This window comes from Nerophis lumbriciformis, linkage group LG05 (genome assembly GCF_033978685.3).
Source record: "Nerophis lumbriciformis linkage group LG05, RoL_Nlum_v2.1, whole genome shotgun sequence".
Classification (NCBI taxonomy): domain Eukaryota; kingdom Metazoa; phylum Chordata; class Actinopteri; order Syngnathiformes; family Syngnathidae; genus Nerophis; species Nerophis lumbriciformis.
The window spans coordinates 16,126,627-16,146,803 of record NC_084552.2 but is presented as its reverse complement, the minus strand read 5'-3'; the positions used below and the strand labels follow the sequence as shown (position 1 = coordinate 16,146,803).

At 42.1% G+C, this 20,177-nt stretch overlaps 1 protein-coding gene across 1 annotated transcript in view; it reads left to right on the top strand.

Annotated features, from left to right (window-relative positions):
- The window catches only part of zcchc4 (zinc finger, CCHC domain containing 4), a 91,159-nt gene that overhangs the window by 9,183 nt on the left and 61,799 nt on the right, over positions 1 to 20,177 (top strand). Inside the window, exons 4-5 of the mRNA XM_061961216.2 lie at positions 12,800 to 13,072; positions 15,831 to 15,914. Of these exons, the coding sequence (XP_061817200.1) occupies positions 12,800 to 13,072; positions 15,831 to 15,914 (357 nt within the window). The remainder of the gene's footprint in view (positions 1 to 12,799; positions 13,073 to 15,830; positions 15,915 to 20,177) is intronic.

Sequence of the window (20,177 nt, the reverse complement as noted above, 5' to 3'; positions counted from 1 at the left end):
TATATATCTCGATATTTTGCCTTAGCCTTGAATGAACACTTGATGCATATAATCACAGCAGTATGATGATTCTGTGTTTTGATTGATTGATTGAGACTTTTATTAGTAGGTTGCACAGTGAAGTACATATTCCGTACAATTGACCTCTAAATGGTAACACCCCAATAAGTTTTTCAACTTGTTTAAGTCGGGGTCCACTTAAATTGATTCATGATACAGATATATACTATCAGATATATACTATCATCATAATACAGTCATCACACAAGATAATCACATTGAATTATTTACATTATTTATAATCCAGGGTGTGGAGGGGGGCGCCGGATGTAAGTGTCAAAAAGACAGCCAAAAGAGTTTGATATGAGAATAAATCTAAAGTTAAAATATAGGGTAGAAATGCACCCATTCGCAGGAAATGTAGTCTTGATTTTCAAAATGTTCTTTCAAGGCTTGCATGTCTACATTAAAACATTCTTCTTCATACTGCATTAATGTATGCTACTTTTAAACTTTCATGCAGAAAAGGAAATCACAACTAAAAAAATCACTAATTTTTTCATACGGTGTTGATGTGGAAATTTTTGCCTCGGCATTTTGATGGTATGGACGTGTGGCACCGAATGGAGATAAGCGTCTCGACAGACGTCACAATATTTGAACAATGATGACGAAAACTGTTTTCTCTGTCGTGTCCGTGTGTCGAAAATTGTTATGCGCTTATTTTTTTTATTTGATTTTGTGCGTGGCATAGATTTGCTATGCGCAGAGGATGCTTAAACAGTGCGCAATTGCACAGGCGAGCACCTTAGAGGGAGCGTTGCTCGCACGGCTGCGCTAGCATCACAGCTAACGTTAGCCATGCTGCTACCTCTCTGCTCGGGGAGGACGTATACGTATGTGACGTATGACGTCACAGTATGTGATGTGTGTAAGAAGGTGCACTTGCTGTCTGTGAGAGGGAGACACAGGAAAGAGTGAGAAGAGCCTGTCGTGTAATGCCAGCAGCTAAAAGCAACTGTGTGAGAATTCACAGACCTGTGGATGTGTTGAAGGTGTGCTGGAAAATGCGGAAAGGAAATTAGGGAGCAGCAGAAAAGTGTAATGTATTATTTAAATCGGTGAGTTGGAAAACACGGACCGGAGTTTTTTTTTAAACTGGATCTGGATCGGCATTTTCCCATGCCTTGCCGATAGGCAATTTTTGGCAAATATCGGCAGCCGATCCGATCCAAATATCGGATCGGGACATCCCTAGTCTACATACAACACACAAAGACAAAGATATGTTTCAAAGGGCCAATTTATTTCCGGCCAGAACAAATTGACAAAACTATTTTAAATAGCTGCAACATAACATACATAAGTAACAAACCGCATAATAACAACATAGCTGTAAACCTGGCTTCACCTAAGGAAGGCACATGTGACATACACAAAGCCTCACCAGGCAGATTTGAATTGTTGTTTTGGGCAGTAGACAGGATCTTTGATACAAGACACAACTTATATTTAACTAAAATGTTCTTTTCTTTGTGCTCGACAAAAGAAAAGAAGTGAGAACTAATACTTGCCAACCCTCCCGAATTTCAATGCCTCTCCCCGGGACAACCATTCTCCCGAATTTGTCCCGATTTCCAGCTGGACTTAAGGCACGCCCCCTCCAGGCACGGACCTGAGTGAGGACAGCCTGTCGTCACGTCCGTTTGGCCAACCAAAAAGTAACCACAGAACACTAATACCGTATAGTGTTCTGTGGTTCCTTTTTGGTTGGCCAACGGTTTACGTTGTATAGCGCACCCCCCCCTCCCCTCCCCACACCCAGACACACACACAGAGCGCGCCTCCGCTTGTGACACAAGAGATTCAGAAGGATGACACCGCACCGCAGATCTTCTGTTTCTAGCCGATACTACATAAAACATAACGTAAAATAACGCAGTAACGCATCATGTAGTAACGGTAACTGAGTTACTGAATATAAAAAAAACCGCGTTAAATTACTAGTTACCGCCGAAACTAATGGCGTTAAAGTAACGCGTTACTTTGTATCGCGTTAGTCCCAACACTGGACTCGGCCGGTGTTTGAACTCACAACCTACCGACCTCAGGGCGGACACTCGAACCACTAGGCCACTGAGTAGGTTGTCTAGCAGTTCAGTGACAATTCCTGCCTTCCTGAAAGCTCGGACCACAGTTGAGACTGATATATCAGCCCAGGCATTTACGATCCACTGGCAGATAGTGGCGTATGTCGTCCGGCGCTGTCTCCCTGTCTTGGTGAACATGTGTTCGCCTTCTGTCATCCACTGTTCCCATTCACTGTTTGGGGTCTTTTACATAAACACACAAATGGAAATGAATCGGCACGCCTTGCGCTGTCATATATCCCAGCATGCACCGCGCTTCTTCTTCGATGGGGGAAAATGAAGTCGGCGGCTGCTTACCGTAGTTGCGAGACCTGTTGTGGCTCAATATTGGTCCATATATAAGGCGCACCGGATTATAAGGCGCACTGTAAGCTTATGAGAAAATTGGAGGTTTTTAGGTGCGCCTTTTAGTGCGGAAAACACGGTACTTGATTTTGATATACCGTATTTTCCGCACTATAAGGCGCACCTAAAAACCACAAATTTTCTCAAAAGCTGACAGTGCGCCTTATAACCCGGTGCGCTTTATATATGGATAAATATTAAGATTCATTTTCATAAAGTTTAGGTCTCGCAACTACGGTAAACAGCCGCCATCTTTTTTCCCCGTAGAAGAAGCGCGCGGTGCATGCTGGGATATGTGACGTTTCATTTCCATTTGTGTGTTTATGTAAAGACCCCAAAATGGCTCCTATTAAGTGTGTTGTCTGTCTAATTATAAATAATGCAGACGAGGCGTGTTAACTGAGTTCTCAACGTTTACTCACAGCGTGCTCATAACCACATTCTAACTGCCAGCATACAACGCTTCTCAGGGCTACCGCGCACGCTCGTAACTATCGTTGCATGCTGGGTAGTGTAGTTGTTATATTTGCTAGCTCATAACAGCACATTGAGAGACACGCTTACGCGCTTAATTCAATACTCGCCGTCATTCCGGGTGGATTGACAAAAGACCTCCAGCCGCTAGATATTGGTGTCAACAGGGCATTCGAAGCTAGACTGCTAACTGCGTGGTAACAATGGATGACAGAAGGCGAACACACCTTCACTAAGACGAGGAGGCAGCGCCAGACGACGCCAACATCTGCCAGTGGATCGTAAATTTGCCCAACTTTTCACTTCGGACACCGAAGACGAAGGATTTACGAATGAAGAATAACTTCAGAAAGTGAGCGCTATGTTTATTTTGTGTGTTGTGACATTAACGTTCGAGCAACATTATGTTGCTATTGCTCTGCACTATTTTGAATTTTACTATGTTTGTGATTGCACATTTGCGTACATTTTGGGAGTGAACAGAGTTGTTAGAACGCTGGTTTTTAATATATTATTAAAGTTTGACTGACCTATCTGACTGTTTTTTTGACATTCCCTTTAGTGCAGCGTAGGCGCGGCTTATAGTCCGGGGCGGCTTATTGGTGGACAAAGTTATGAAATATGCCATTCATTGAAGGTGCGGCTAATAATCCGGTGCGCCTTATAGTGCGGAAAATACGGTATATAATGCTCATAAGGGTATTTTAGTGAAATATGCAGAGATGAGATGTGTCAGTGGCCCTCGTCAGCCAGACAACTTTGATTTTGATCCACACTGCAAAAAGTCAGTGTTCAAAAACAAGAAAAAAAAATACAAAAATTAGGGGTATTTTATTTGAACTAAGCAAAATTATCTGCCAATAGAACAAGAAAATTTGGCTTGTCAAGACTTTCCAAAACAAGTAAAATTAGCTAACCTCAATGAATCCAAAAATACCTTAAAATAAGTATATTCTCACTAATAACAAGTGCACTTTTCTTGGCAGGAAAAAAAAAGAGACCTTTTTTCTCAATATGTTGAAAAATATTCTTAAATTAAGTAAATGCTAGTGCCATTATCTTGACATCATGATATGCGCTCGGCATTCCATTTCTTGAAACCAGCAAACTTATACTAAAAACGGAAAGGCAACAAGGCAACCGCTTGTTACTCTCGTGGTCTACTAGCCGCTCAGGCAAATCATGTTGTCTAAAAATGCTTTTTTCCATCGATAACATGACATCATCGCGCCAAGTGCGTGCTCTTTCAGTCAATTAATGCGCATATATACAGCCCGGCCCCCGGCCAAAAAATTCATCTGAATGTGCATGAACAATTTCTGTTCAAAATTGTTAGAAATGTCACATGTTAAATGTTTAAATATTAACTGTCAGTTTACTGTACTGTGCCAACTGTACTACTATATGAGCAGAGGTGGGTAGAGTAGCCAGAAATTGTACTCAAGTAAGAGTACCGTTACTTTAGAGTTTTATTACTCAAGTAAAAGTAAGGAGTAGTCACCCAAATATTTACTTGAGTAAAAGTAAAAAGTATGTTGTGAAAAAACTACTCAAGTACTGAGTAACTGATGAGTAACCTGTTCGTTTAATGACGGCAACAAATAATGCTCAAAAACATAAAAATAGCACTGAACAAATTCAGAGTAAGGAATATCTCTTAAGCAACTAAAACAATAATATATTAAATAATAATACATTAAAATAAAATAAATTAAGGCAAATTGAGCCACAAACCATAAACTCTGATAGGTGTGGGCTGCACCTGAGAACACTGTGTACTTCTGATTGGTGTGAGTGTGTGTGCGACTGTCCGTGTGTGTGTGTGTGCATGTGTAAGTGTGTGTGCATGTGAAGTTTTGCATGTTCACTCAGAATCACTCAGTTAAGTGACTATTCAGTTTCAACAACAACTGGCTCTCAAGGTTCACACTGTGAAGCTGTGACCTTTTTAGCCGTGAACAGGAGTCCTGCGTGACTAAAAAGTCTCTCACAGGCTGCAGATGCTGGGAGGCCTGTGTTGATTTTCAGTGACAGGCTCTTGATTTGAGGAAAGGAATGCAAGAGATCCATACCTCCAGTGGATGGACATGAAAGGTACCTCTCCAGCTCTCCTATTTTTGATTGTCCCGTACTCAGCGATGCAAAAAAGTCATCTTCATCAGAGTGACTACTGTTTGTGGGAGCATCATCCATCTCCAAGCCAGTGTCCAGGTGATTTTTGAGGTAGTCGAGGCCTGTGGCAAGTGAAAGTGATTTCAAAAGAATTAGGTCTGAACATATTTTTTTCCTTTCTACTGTATAGCCTTTCAAACTGCTGGTTTTTGATGTGCTCCTAACTCTTGCTAGCCTATAATTTGTCACTGATAACAATATGAACTTAAATAAAAATAACATTACATGGATTGATATACACATCTTCATTTGGAAAATTTGTACATGTGCATAAGTATATTATTTACCGTCATTTAAGATGCTCTCATCAGTGGTCCAGGATGTCCTGAATTTTGGTAGGAGTATAGCTGCTGCAATCAACTCAGGTTGTATCATCATCTCTCCAAAATGTTTCTGGATCCCCTCCTGCAGGACATCAATGAGAGGTCTACACACTTTGCAAGATGACTCCAACTTCTTCAGCTTGTCCTGCAACTGGTGAAGTGTTGGCAGCAGGAAGCCCATATGCAATGATGATTGCCCTTGGAGGATGTTCAGGGCCATGGCAACAGGCTTCATTACAGCAGTGTACTCAGTCAAAAATGCTATTTCAGCTGTATTGAGCCTATAAAAGATGTAAAGATGAAAGTTAGCTTTTAGTAACTTTTGATACATCCATTTTTTATCTTCATTATGTGTGTTAAATGAACATACAAACTACACAACAAATCAACTACAATTATCACATGACCATGTAAAGAAAACTATATTATGTTGCATTATATTGATCTTAAAACAGGTGGATTCACCCACATTAATCAGCAATGCCCACATTTGTTCTATTACACTTTAAACAATGTGAGTTCTGCCAACTTACATCTTTATCCGCAATGCTATGCACACATTGCGGAGTGCTTTTTCTCCTTGCTCCTTCTGAATGCGCACAACCCTGTCTACAGCGAAGAACAGGGAGCTCCAACGAGTTTGATTGGGTCGGAGAAACTGCATCTTGCATTCACGTTCCACAATTTCAAATGCTGTGGTTGACCTGCTGGTCTTATTCCACAGAGCACTACATTTTGCAAAAGCAGCACGTGACAACCTCTTGTATGTTTCGCTGCGTGCTCCAGCAGCAGTGGTGTCAACTGCAGAGATGAGATTGAGGAGATGGCATGCACACTTTTGGTGCTTTGGAAGATGATATTCAAGGCAAGTGTCATTATCCAAAATAGCAGACACATCTTGGTACTCCACCTCCGACTCACTCTCATCTTCTGACCCTTCTGAATCTCTCTCCTCCTGTCCATCATCAGCGACTCTGTCCTCTTTCTCCTGTGCACCATATACTCGAAAGGCCTTCAGGAAGTTTGAACCACTGTCTGTTGTTGTCCTGGTCACTTTTTCCCTGATTTGGTACTCGGAATGTACATCCTCTAATGCTGCAGCAAGCACATCAAATGTGTGTGAGCCTTTGAGACGCCTACAAGCTAATGCAGCGGAGTGTCTCTCTAGAGAGTTGGGGTCTATCAAGTGGCAGGTGACACCTAAGTAACTACGTTGTCTGGCAGACCAGCAGTCAGTTGTGGTAGCAACATGATTCACAGCACTCAGTTTTCTGACAATTATGCTCTTCATTGTCTTTGCAGCTTCCTGTATTCTACAGCTAAATGTTTTTGTTGTCATAACTGTACACTGAGGTTGCAGGGTTTCTATCATAGTCTTGAAGGATGGTGTCTCAACCACAGAAAATGGTTGATTGGCTTGACATACAAAATTTAGCACAAGCTTGTCAAGTGTTGTCTGCGTTACCCGCCGTGAAGAGACAGTAAGACAGCTTGTGATCTTTGCATTCTTGATGGGGCAGAAGACGATCTTCTCTTTCTGTGGGATTCTATCAGGTCTGTGTATGTTGTCAATTTATTGGGGTGAACCCTCTGTTGACAGAAAAAAATATCAATGAGGCTACAGGGAATGTATCCATTAAAATACTCATCACCACACCATGATGGCGGGACACCATGACTTAAATGTGTGAAAAAACATACAGGTAGTAACTAACAGAAAAAATAAGTTAATAGAAAATACATTGTTTTATTCACTGAAATCAACTGGCAAAACATTAAGCTTTAACTTTATTTCCTCTCTATCGTGGCTAAGTTACTCTGCTTTGCTGTGTGTGTGTGTCTCTCTGTCTTCTGTCTATGAGGCTGCAGTAGGTTAATAAATTATACCCACACGATGTACATTTGACAGTGATTCATGGCAGGGAAGCTAACATCAGCCTATGGTGACAGCCAAAATATCTACTCACGTTACTTACCGCGATGTGCTTCCTCAAGTTTGACGTTGAGTTACAGTAAGCTGAAATGTCCACTTGTTTGGGGAGACACAAATGACAACGCATTACATAACTCTTATTTTTGGTTGTCTGAAGCGTGAACATCAATTTCATGTGAGGCCAGGGGTGTTCTTCCTCTTCTGGTGCGTTCGTTGTTGTCGCTGCCATTGTTGTCGTTTGCCGCTGAAACTTAATGTGTATTTAATCATGTGACCGCCTGGCTCTGTTTCATTGGTGAAACGGCTTCAAACGTCACCAGTGACTGTATTTGATTGGTGAAACGGAGTCAAACGTCACCAGTGACTGCATTTGATTGGATGAAACGCAGGCATGCGCTAGATCTACTTTGAAGGTCTGTGACAAACCAAAACAATCAAAGCGTGCATTAAGGATGAAACGCAGGCATGCGCTAGATCTACTTTGAAGGTCTGTGACAAACCAAAACAATCAAAGCGTGCATTAATGATCGATAAAAAATTAGTAGCGAGTAGCGAGCTGAATGTAGATAAATGGAGCGGAGTAAAAGTAGCGTTCCTTCTCTATAAATATACTCAAGTAAAAGTAAAAGTATGTTGCATTAAAACTACTCTTAGAAGTACAATTTATCCCAAAAGTTACTCAAGTAGATGTAACGGAGTAAATGTAGCGCGTTACTACCCACCTCTGTATATGAGTACCGTATTTTTCGGACTATAAGTCGCCCCGGAGTATAAGTCGCACCGGCCGAAAATGCACAATAAAGAAGGAAAAAAACATATATACGTCGCATATAAGTCGCATTTTTGGGAGAAATGTATTCGATAAAACCCAACAGCAAGAATAGACATTTGAAAGGCAATTTAAAATAAATAAAGAATAGTGAACAACAGGCTGAATAAGTGTACGTTATATGAGGCATAAATAACCAACTGAGAAGGTGCCTGGTATGTTAACGTAACATATTATGGTAAGAGTCATTCAAATAACTATAACATATAGAACATGCTATACGTTTACCAAACAATCTGTCACTCCTAATCGCTAAATCCCATGAAATCTTCCTCCCCGGTGTCGCCTCTGGTATGTCCTTTCTTTCTGCTGCTCGATTGCCGTTCTCTGCTGCATATTTCACTACGTCCAGCTTGTAATCTGCAGTATATGATTTCCTTTTCGGTGCCATTTTTGTTCAGTCCTTCTCAGTTTTTATAAGTTACTGCCAATGTTGATGTGATCCATTTTAATAGCTATGGCAGTAGAGGTTAGCATCCCAGGACCCACAATGCACTTCTGCCATGACCCTCCCCCGCCGAATTCTTATTGGTTGGCGTGTGAGTGAGGATTGTTGACGTGTGTGTGACGATGGCTGCCATTTGCTTCGTCTCTTACGCGAATGAGATAAATAATATTATTTGATAATTTACGGTAATGTGTTAATAATTTCACATATAAGTCGCTCCGGAGTATATGTCGCACTCATTAGCCAAACTAAGAAAAAAACTGCGAGTTATAATCAGAAAAATATGGTACGTGTTTTCTATTGTTTCATTGAAAATAAAACAGCAAAGTCCATTTGGCTGTCATCTGTTTTAATTATGAGACACAATTGTGTCAAAGTCATGATTTTTTATTTCATGCTTGAAATAAGAAAGAAATTATTACTTTAAAGAAGTAGTTTTATACTTGTGAGTGTTGATGACACAGCTTTGCAACAGTTGATATTTTAGTTTCATGCATGTTTTTGTCAGGCTTGTCCCTGACAGTTTGACTGTGTTTTAGTTTTTCCACTGCGTTTGTGTTAGTTTTCTGTCAGCGCTTTTATTTTGTCTTCATTTCTTGATTGTCTCCCTGAGTGCTGCTTCCCCTCAGCTGCTATTTAAACCTGCCATCCCCTCCAGTCAGTGCTGGATTATTGTCGCTAATACTTGTTGTCGTTCCTACCTGTCATTGTCGATGTCACTACTACCTGTCATAATACTTGTCGTTGTAGCTCTGTCTACTTTTGTTCACTCTGCTCATGTCATAGTTCCTTCGTGTCACAGTAAGTGTTTTTGTTTCTTGTCGACAGTTAGCCTTTGTGCAATTTTAGTTTATAGCCAAGTTTGTTCTCTTTTTTGTTTGTTCTCTTTTTTGTTTGTCCCCTTTTGTTTGTTTTTTTGCTATAGTGTTAAATTAAATCATGTTTTCTCGCACAATGCCTCCGCCTTCTCTACATCTTGGGGTTCGCCACCAACAAACTCTGACAGTTTTACTAAATATAGGTCATCAAATCTCAGCTACAAGCTGTAATATCTTACTGAGATCATTTAGGACCAAAAGTAAAACACTAACATAAAATCTGCTTAGTGAGAAGAATTATCTTATCAGACTGAAGATAAGCAAATATCACCCTTATTTGAGATATTTAATCTTTCTTAGATTTCAGTTTTTGCAGTGCATAAAGGAAAGAAGAAAGTAATGAATGTTTATAACTGAATACATTTACATATGCATAAAAAATTGTTGTCTTTTGTATTATGTTTTTAATGAATTAAGTAACGTTTATGACAACCTTTTTCCAAAACGATATAGAATGTGAGATATAACCGGATAATGGATACATTAATCATTTGTTTTCAAAACAGTTACAAAAAAGTGGGACCTTATAATACAATGAGAATGTTATATTGCTCAATTATTCTACCTTATTTCAATTATTGTGCAGAAATATGGGGAAATACATATCACAGCAACATAATGCCTTTATTTCTTTCACAGAAATGAGCAATTCGTATCATTTTTACAGTAGGATATAGAGACCACACAAATCCACTCTTCATTAGGTCAGGATTATTAAAACTTAAAGACATTGTAGAATTGCATACTCTATTAGTGATGTTCAAAGTTAGAAATAAAGTTCTTCCAAAGGACTTACAAAAGTTATTTGTGTTCACGTCGGAAGGTGAGAATCACAGAAGGCCGTATGACTTTAAATATCCAAGAGTGCGAACAAATTTGAAGCAAATGTGCTTATCTGTTGCTGGTGTGAAAGCATGGAATTCTCTAAACAAAGACTTAAAAAGCTGCAAGAATATCTTTGAATTTAAAAGGAGTTCCAAAAAGAAACAACTGGAATTATATCAAACTGATTTTTGATTTTGATTGGAACGTGTCATTTTGAAAATAACTTAAACGAAAATTAAAAGTATGTTGGAGTTCGGGTGTAGGTGGAGGGAACAGTGATAAAGTCATCTAAATAATTTGTGATAAAAAGGGGGCAGATAAATATAAGAATAGTATTCTTCCATCTGCTCCTTTCTGATCATGGAAATGTATAAGAAACAAAAAACAATGAAAGTGTCAACTGTATATGGCTTGTATATGTATTTTCATGAAAGGAATAAAAAGAAATGATGATGATGATGATGACCTCAAAAATCTACTGCGGGACCCCATTTTTATGACTTGATGGGGTCCCTGGGACCCCATTTTGAAAGTTTGTAGCGCCAACACTGCATTACGATACAAAATTAATATTGGCCTATACCAGGGGTTGGCAACCTTTACCAGTCAAAGAGCCATTTTGACCAGTTTCACAAATTATAGAAAACAATGGGAGCCGCAAAAAATTTTGAAATTTTAAATGAAATAACACTGCATACAAAGTTTTTTTTTTTGCTTTGTGCTATGTATAAACCAGGGATCTCAGACACGCTGCCCACACCTTTATATGAGATTTGTATGCTGGTGCGGCACGTGGGTTCTAACTGAATAGCGCTATACAGCGTCATGCGTGCCGTGATGGTACAGCATATAGCGCCCACTACAGCCAGCGTGCCTGATCAGCCACATGTTGTATGGGGCTTCCGCTTGCTCACATAGGTGACAGCAATGCATACTTGTTCAACAACCACACAGGTTACACTGACGGTGGCAGTATAAAAAAACCAAACTTTAACACTCTTACTAATAATGTGCCACACTGTGAACCCACACCAAACAAGAATGACAAACACATTTCGGAAGAACATCTGCACCGTAACACAACATAAACACAAAAGGACAAATACCCAGAACCCATGCAGCCCTAGCTCTTTCGGGATACATTATACACCCCCGCTACCAAACCCCGCCCACCTCAACCGTCGCACAGAGAGAGAGAGAGGGGGGGGGGGTGTTGTGTGAGGGAGCAGGCCTGGGGTAGGGGCGGGGTTTGGTGGTAGCAGGGGTGTATAATGTATCCCGGAAGAGTTAGGGCTGCATGGGATTCTGGGCGTTTGTTCTGTTGTGTTTATGTTGTGTTAAGGTGCAGATGTTCTCCAGCAACGCATACTTGGTCAACAGCCACACAGGTTACACTGACGGTGATCATATAAAACAACTTTAACACTCTTACTAATAATGCGCCACACTTTGAACCAAAACCAAACAAGAATGACAAACACATTTCAGGAGAACATCTGCACCTTAACACAACATAAACACAACACAACAAACACCCATAATCCCATGCAGCCCTGACTCTTCCGGGCTCCAAACCCCCCCCACCCCCCTCTGTGCGTCGGTTGAGGTGGGCGGGGTTTGGTAGCGGGGGTGTATAATGTATCCCGGAAGAGTTAGGGCTGCATGGGATTCTGGGTATGTGTCCTGTTGTGTTTATGTTGTGTTACGGTGCAGATGTTCTCCCGAAATGTGTTTGTCATTCTTGTTTGGTTTTGGTTCAAAGTGTGGCGCATTATTAGTAAGAGTGTTAAAGTTGTTTTATATGGTGACCGTCAGTGTAACCTGTGTGGCTGTATGCCTTGCTGTCACGTACGTGTGTAAGCAGAAGATGTATATTGTATAATAATTGTTAGGCTGGCACGCTGTTAATACAGATTGTAGAGGGCGCCAAATGTTGTAACATCATGGCACGCCCTTATTATAGCTGTAAGGGTGAAAATCGGTGAATATTGATTTCTACGAGAGGCACTGAAATCCGGAAGTCTCACGGGAAAATTGGGGGGTTCAGCAAGTAAGCTGCTGAGCCGCATCAGAGTGATCAAAGAGCCGCATGCGGCTCCGGAGCCGCGGGTTGCCGACCCCTGGCCTATACCTATATTGTTTCGATATGATATCAGCAAAAGTCATATTTACTTTTATGAATTTGTAGTATGGAATGTTAGAAGCGGCTTGATCAAGGGAAATTACTCAGAGAATAATGGTTACTATGGAAAACATTAACCCTTTTAGAATGGACTTATGCTTGTGACGATGCTGCTGTTCATTTGCATCGGAGATTTCAGATGCAAGCCGTTATAATCGTATACTTGTTTTTTGCTGCTATCAGACCAATATTAATATCGAATTCGTACACTCCTAATATTCATGTTTACCCATCTTGCAGGTTGAGACAGTTTATATCCCTCCCGATGGACCAAAAGAAGTTCTGTGGGGATTGTCAGACACTCCTCCTCCCTCAGGAGCACTCTGCACATGCCTGCCACTCTTGCTTGTCTGTCTCTGCCTCTGAGCTGCGGAGGCCTAGCATGCTTCTACGCCCTCTCGTTGACAAGAAGAGCAACGCCCAGTATCTCTTCGCAGAGCGCACCTCCGGCTTCTTGCTGGAAACCCTGGTTGGTATGGGATTCCACAAGGTGCTTTGTGTGGGCACTCCAAGGTGAGCCCTATAAGGTACAAAACCCAAAACCAGTGAAGTTGGCACGTTGTGTAATTCGTATATAAAAACAGAATACAATAATTTGCAAATCATTTTCAACTTATATTCAATTGAATAGACTGCAAAGACAAGATATTTAATGTTCGAACTGAGAAACGTAATGTTTTTTTTGCAAATAATCATTGACTTAGAATTTAATGGCAGCAACATGTTGTAAAGAAGTTTGCACAGAGGCATTTTTACCACTGTGTTACATGGCCTTTCCTTTTAACAACACTCAGTAAACGTTTGGGAACTGAGGAGACCAATTTTTGAAGCTTTTCAGGTGGAATTATTTCCCATTCTTGCTTGATGTACAGCTTAAGTTGTTCAACAGTCCGGGGTCTCCGTTGTGGTATTTTAGGATTCATAACTCACCACACATTTTCAATGGGAGACTGGTCTGGACTACAGGCAGGCCAGTCTAGTACATGCACTCTTTTACTATGAAGCAACGCTTCATAGTGCTTGCTGAAATAAGCAGGGACGTCCATCATAATGTTGCTTGGATGGCAACATATGTTGCTCCAAAACCTGTATGTACCTTTCAGCATTAATGGTGCCTTCACAGATGTGTAAGTTACCCATGCCTTGGGCACTAATACACCCCATACTAGGGCTGGGCGATATATCGATATATGCGATATATCGCGGGTTTGTCTCTGTGCGATATAGAAAATGACTATATCGTGATATCGAGTATACGTTCTCACGCAGTTGCCTTTAGCAGCGGACATTACACTACAGGCTCTTCCCACTCTTTCTTGTCTGTCTGTCAGAGTTTGTAGGTGACGAACCCCAAGATGCAGAGAAGGCGGAAGGCATTGTACGAGAAAACATGATTTAATTAAACACTAAGGCAAAACAACAAACGAAAGGCGGAGAACAAACTTGGCTATGAACTAAAATAGCACAGAGGCTAACTGTGGACAAGAAACCAAAAACACTTACTGTGACACGAAGGAACTAGGACATGAGCAGAGTAAAACAAAAGTAGACAGAGCTACAACGACAAGTATTAAGAACAACGACACGACAGGTAGGAACGACAATGACATTGACAATGACAATCAGGTAGTGATGACAATGATCCAGCAATGACTGGAGGAGAAGGCAGGTTTAAATAGTAGCTGGCTGATTGACACCAGGTGTGGCCAGGTGCCAATCAGCCACAGCTGAGGGGAAGCAGCATTCAGGGAGACACTCAGGAAATGAAGACAAAATAAAAGCGCTGACAGGAAACTAAGACAAACAGAGAAAAAACTAAAACACAGTCAAACTGTCAGGGACAAGCCTGACACTGTCCTTCTCACAGACAGCAAGCGCACCTTCTTACACACGTCACATACTGTCACGTCATACGTCACATACGTATACGCCCTCCCCCAGCAGAAAGGTAGCAGCATGGCTAAAGTTAGATGTGATGCTAGCGGTAATACAAGAGAAAGAAGATGCAAATCTGGTAACAAATGGAGGAATAATTAATTCCTAAGAAAAACAGCAGGGGGTCCATCGTCTGGCGGTGGTTTGGCTTCAAGTGGGAATATGTCGAACAGACAACCGTAATTTGTCAAGTGTGGGGCAAAAGCGTTGCTATAAAAAGTAGCATTACTGCTGTAACAAACAGTTCAGGGTGTCCCAAGTTACCGGAGTGTGTTAGGTAAGGAGGAGGAGTTTTGTCCCTCCAGAGTGGTTGCCATAGGGCTGTGACATAGGGTGTGTGTGGTTGTGGAAGGAAGTGTGTGATGTTGACATTAAAGAAGCGGCGGCTACCGAACCTGCTCTAATGTCTCCCGTTTATTATTTTATTAGATAAGTACACTGTATAGGCGAACCCAGGACACTCGGCAACATTGCTAATATGTAGCATCATTTGAAAAGTCACCCGCTAGACAATGAAAAGTGCTTACTCCGCATGTCAATGTCTCCGTTTGGTGCCACACGCCCACACCATCAAAATGCCGAGGCAAACATTTCCAGATCAACACCGTATAAAAAAAATAGGGATTTTTTTAGTTGTGATTTCCTTCTGTGCATGAAAGTTCAAAAGTAGCATATACTAATGCAGTATGAACAAGAATGTTTTAAAGTAGACACATAGAATCATCATACTGCTGTGATTATATGCATCAAGTGTTCATTGAAGGCTAAGTCAAAATATCGAGATATATATCGTGTATCGCGATATGGCCTTAAAATATCGCAATATTAAAAAAAAGGCCATATCGCCCAGCCCTACCCCATACCATCACAGATTCTGGCTTTTGAGCTTTGCGCCTATAACAGTCCGGATGGTTCTTTTCCTCTCTGTTTCGGACGACACAACATCTACAGTTTCCAAAAGCAATTTGAAATGTGGACTCGTCAGCCCACAGAACACCTTTACACTTTGCATCAGTCCATCTTAGATGAGCTCGGGCCCAACGAAGCCGGCGGTGTTTCTGGGTGTTGTTGATAAATGGCTTTGGCTTGCACTTACAGATGTAGTGACAAACTGTAGTTACTGTCAATGGTTTTCTGAAGTGTTCCTGAGCCCATGTGGTGATATCCTTTACACATTGATGTCGGTTTGATTATAGGTTGAAAAGGATTAGCAAATCATTGTATTCCGTTTTTATTTACGATTTACACAACGTGCCAACTTCACTGGTTTTGGGTTTTGTAGATAATTTTTGTCTTAAATGCAATATTAAAAATGGCGTTTTTTGTTTTTTTGCAGCCTACACGAGTTGATAAAACTTGAAAAACTGGAAACCCCTAAATCTAAGCCAATGAAGAGCCTTCTTCTGGATATCGACTTCAGGTTGGCCTAAAATATATCAAATGCATGCCATATACTGGATGAAATAATGTAATATTAAGAAGTTCCGTTTCTTCAAGAAGTGGGGAAGGGTGCAAACTGTGTGCTACATAAGAGGTATGGTGATAACATTACTTTCACAACTTAATGGCGTAATTATGGTAGGTTAGCCTCTTATCTTAAGAAAAACTAAATTTCTGTAGCCAACTGACGGACAGTCGGTTTCAAGATGTGTAGCGAATCATGCAATTTAAAAAAAACTGGCGAGCGTATACACCGGATAGTCTGTAGACTGGCACGGGTCAGAAATGGTATCATGTCCATTAGGAAGTGGTTTGGTCTTCATGACGCCATGAAAAACATCAAAAGTGAAGATATGAGCGTGCGCCTCGTCTCTCAGATGTAGAGAGGATCATAAGCATCCTTATTTTTCTCACTGTTAGAAAACTTCATTTTGTATGATTGGGTACTGTTGTTGTTGGCATCCGTAAGTCTCGGAAGACAATGGATTGGCGCCCCTTGGATATGATTTAGTTGGTAATGCAGCGTCTGCTGTGGCTGTGGAGACCCACACGGGAGTGACAGTCTCTGTTGCACTTGGTGCATTTATAGGTCGAGTCAGTTACAGGATGTAGTTGCTTGCTCTTTCTCTGAGCTCGCTTCTCATCTGCAAGCTGGCAGAGTTTTGCCTCGCCAGCTTTCAGTCCAGTGTTCACGGTGTGTCTCCAGCTGGATCTGTCCTGAGCAAGCTCTTCCCAGGTGTTCAGGTCCATGTCGAGCGCTTTCAGGTCACGCTTGCAGACATCCTTGAAGCGGAGATGTGACCGTCCCATTGTCCTCTTGCCAGAGGCAAGCTCTACGTAGAGGATGTCTTTGGGGATCCGGCCATCGTCCATTCGACGCACATGGCCCAGACATCGAAGGCGAAGCTGACATAGCAGAGTGACCATGCTGGGAATCTTGGCTTGCATCAGCACCTCGTTGTTTGTCACACGGTCGCTCCATATAATCCCGAGTATGCGACGGAGGCAGCGTATGTGAAAGGCACTTAGCCTCTTCTCCTGCGAGGAGTACACAGTCCAGGATTCGCTGGCGTACAAGAGAGTGCTTAACACGCAGGCACGATACACAGCGATCTTGGTGTTTATTGTCAGCATGCTGTTCCACACTCTGCGACAACCTGTTGTGGATGCCTTGCCGATCCTCTTGTTGATCTCTGCTTCCAGTGAGAGGTTGTCAGTGATGGTGGAGCCAAGGTATGTGAACTGGCTGACGACCTCTAGTTCATAGTCGTTGATGGTGATACAGGGTGGTTCAGCATCTTGGGCCATCACATTTGTCTTCTTCAGACTGATAGTCAGGCTGAACTCGTCGCATGCCTTTGCAAAGCGGTCCATCAGGCTCTGTAGCTCTTCTTCTGTGTGGGTGGCCAGAGCAGCGTCATCTGCAAACAGCATGTCTCTGATGGTTACCTTCCGGACCTTGCTCTTTGTTTTTAGGCGAGCCAGGTTGAACAGTCGGCCGTCTGACCGAGTGTGGAGGTAAACACCCTCGGTCGACGATCCGAAGGCGTGCTTCAGCAGAACGGCAAAGAAGATGCTAAAGAGAGTAGAAACGAGGACACAGCCCTGCTTGACGCCACTGCGGATGTCGAAGGCATTTGACGTCGAGCCGTCATATTGAACTGTGCCTTTCTTAATTGGGTACTATGGAAGTATTATTGTAGCGAAATTACTTGCAAACCCGTATCTCAATCTGTGCGTGTGTAATCCAATTCACATGTGTGTGTCTGTATATCAATCTGTGCGTGTGTAATCCAATTCACATGTGTGTGTCTGTATATCAATCTGTGCGTAGGTAATCAGATCTGCGTGTTTTAAGTTGGCTGCATGTAAATACTGTCCATATTTCAATTGTGTGTGTAATAAAACAATTAAAAAAAGGGTGTGTGAAGTAGTAACCCTTTATTGGCTGTCTTTTTACACGCGACTTTTGCGTCACTTCTGCTGTGGAAGAGTTGTCTGTCCGTACAACGATTTGGAATGTGTAGAAGAATTTGTCTGTAACTCCCCCTTGCCTTTCCTTATACTCACCACTAGTGGGCGCCTTGCAGACACTCACAGTCATGTTGCCGTTCATGCTAAGAACAATGAACTTTTCATCACTTGCTATAAATATGAGTTCATGTTTTAGCAGTAATAGGGCAGCACGGTGGGACAGGGGTTAGTGTTGGTGCCTCACAATAAGAAGGTCCTGGGTTCGATCTTTCTGTGTGGAGTTTTCAATTGTCTCCCCGTGACTGCGTGGGTTCCCTCCGGGTACTCTGGCTTCCTCCCACCTCCAAAGACATGCACCTGGGGATAGGTTGATTGGCAACACTAAATGGTCCCTAGTGTGTTGTCAATCAATCAATCAATCAATCAATGTTTACTTATATAGCCCTAAATCACAAGTGTCTCAAAGGGCTGCACAAGCCCCAACGACATCCTCGGTTCGGATCCCACATCAGGGCAAGGAAAAAACTCATGCCAATGAAAAACCTTGGAGAGGACCGCAAATGTGGGTTAACCCCGCCCCCCCCCCCCCCCCCCCCCCTCTAGGGCGACCGGTGCAATGGACGTCGAGTGGGTTTAGCATAATATTGTGAAAGTCCAGTCCATAGTGGATCTAACATAATAGTGAGAGTCCAGTCCATTGTGGATCCAACATAATAGTGAGAGTCAAGTCCATAGTGGATCTAACATAATAGTGAGAGTCCAGTCCATAGTGGATCTAAAATAATAGTGAGAGTCCAGTCCATAGTGGGGCCAGCAGGAGACCATCCCGAGCGGAGACAGGTCAGCAGCGCAGAGATGTCCCCAACCGATGCACAGGCGAGCGGTCCACCCCGGGTCCCGACTCTGGACAGCCAGCACTTCATCCGTGGCCACCGGACCTGTGCCCCCCCCACCCCCTCCACAAGAGACAGGGGGGCAGAGCAGAAAAGAAAAGAAATGGCAGATCAACTAGTCTAAAAGGGGGGTCTATTTAAAGGCTAGAGTATACAAATGAGTTTTAAGATGGGACTTAAATGCTTCTACTGAGGTAGCATCTATCTGTCTATCTGTGTTGGCCCTGCCATGAGGTGGACACTTGTCCAGGGGTGTCCGGATTGCAGCTGGGAGAGGCAACCTGAGAGAGACGAGTGGCAGAAAATGGATGACTGGTTAGCGGTCAGAATAATTTTTATATTCAAATAAGTTATCAGTAATTCCATTGCGGCCAAAACGATTGCGGTTCCTCCGTTGGGGGGCTGGGCTCTTAGAGATTCCCCGTGGCTTCTTACCAATCGGACGTGCCCTAAATACCTCCCCAGGGAGGCATCCGGGGCCACCCTGACCAGATGCTCGAACCACCTCATCTTGCAATGTGGAGAAGCATCGGCTTTACTCTTAATTCCTCTCGAATGACAGAGCTTCTCATAGGAAACGCGATCATTTCGGCCTTATTTTAATAAAAAAATACTTCTGACCACTGCTAAAACATGAACTTTTGTTTACAGCAAGTGATGAAAAGTCAATTGTTCATGGCTTTAACGCCAACACGAGTGAGTGGCTGCAAGGCGCTGACTAGTGGGGAGTATAAGGATAGGCAAGGGGGAGCTACAGACAAGTCCTTTTTACACGTTTAAATCGCCATACATACAGACATCGTACAAGTCTCGCAAAAGTTACGTGTAAAAAGACAATCAATAGAGGGTTCCTGTTTCACAAGCATCTAAATACGCACACACACATTATTTTACACACAGACAAATCATTTGGATAGACAACTTTTTTTATTTTTTTTATTTAGCCTTTATTTAACCAGGTAAAATCCCATTGAGATCAAAGATCTCTTTTCCAAGGGAAACCTGGCCAAGAGGGCAGCAGCAAGGTTACATTAAAAAACACATAAAACATCACATTTACAACATTAAACTTGCTCACATAACACATGTGCATACAGACAAGGTAGACTGCAATCCTTTCACAGAAGCTTTAAACTCATTCAATGTAACAAGGGTGTGAAGTTTAATATTCGATTGTAGGTTATTCCAAGCCTTCGGTGCTGAAAACCTAAATGCTTTCTTGCCCAGTTCAATTCTTACTTTGGGGACGACAAATTGCAGAACATTCATTGAACGAAGATTGTGACTTCCTTGTTTCTTTGTTAAAAGACAAGACGGATAAGATGGAGTGATACCCAGAATAGTTTTGTAGATGAACACATACCAATGATTGAGGC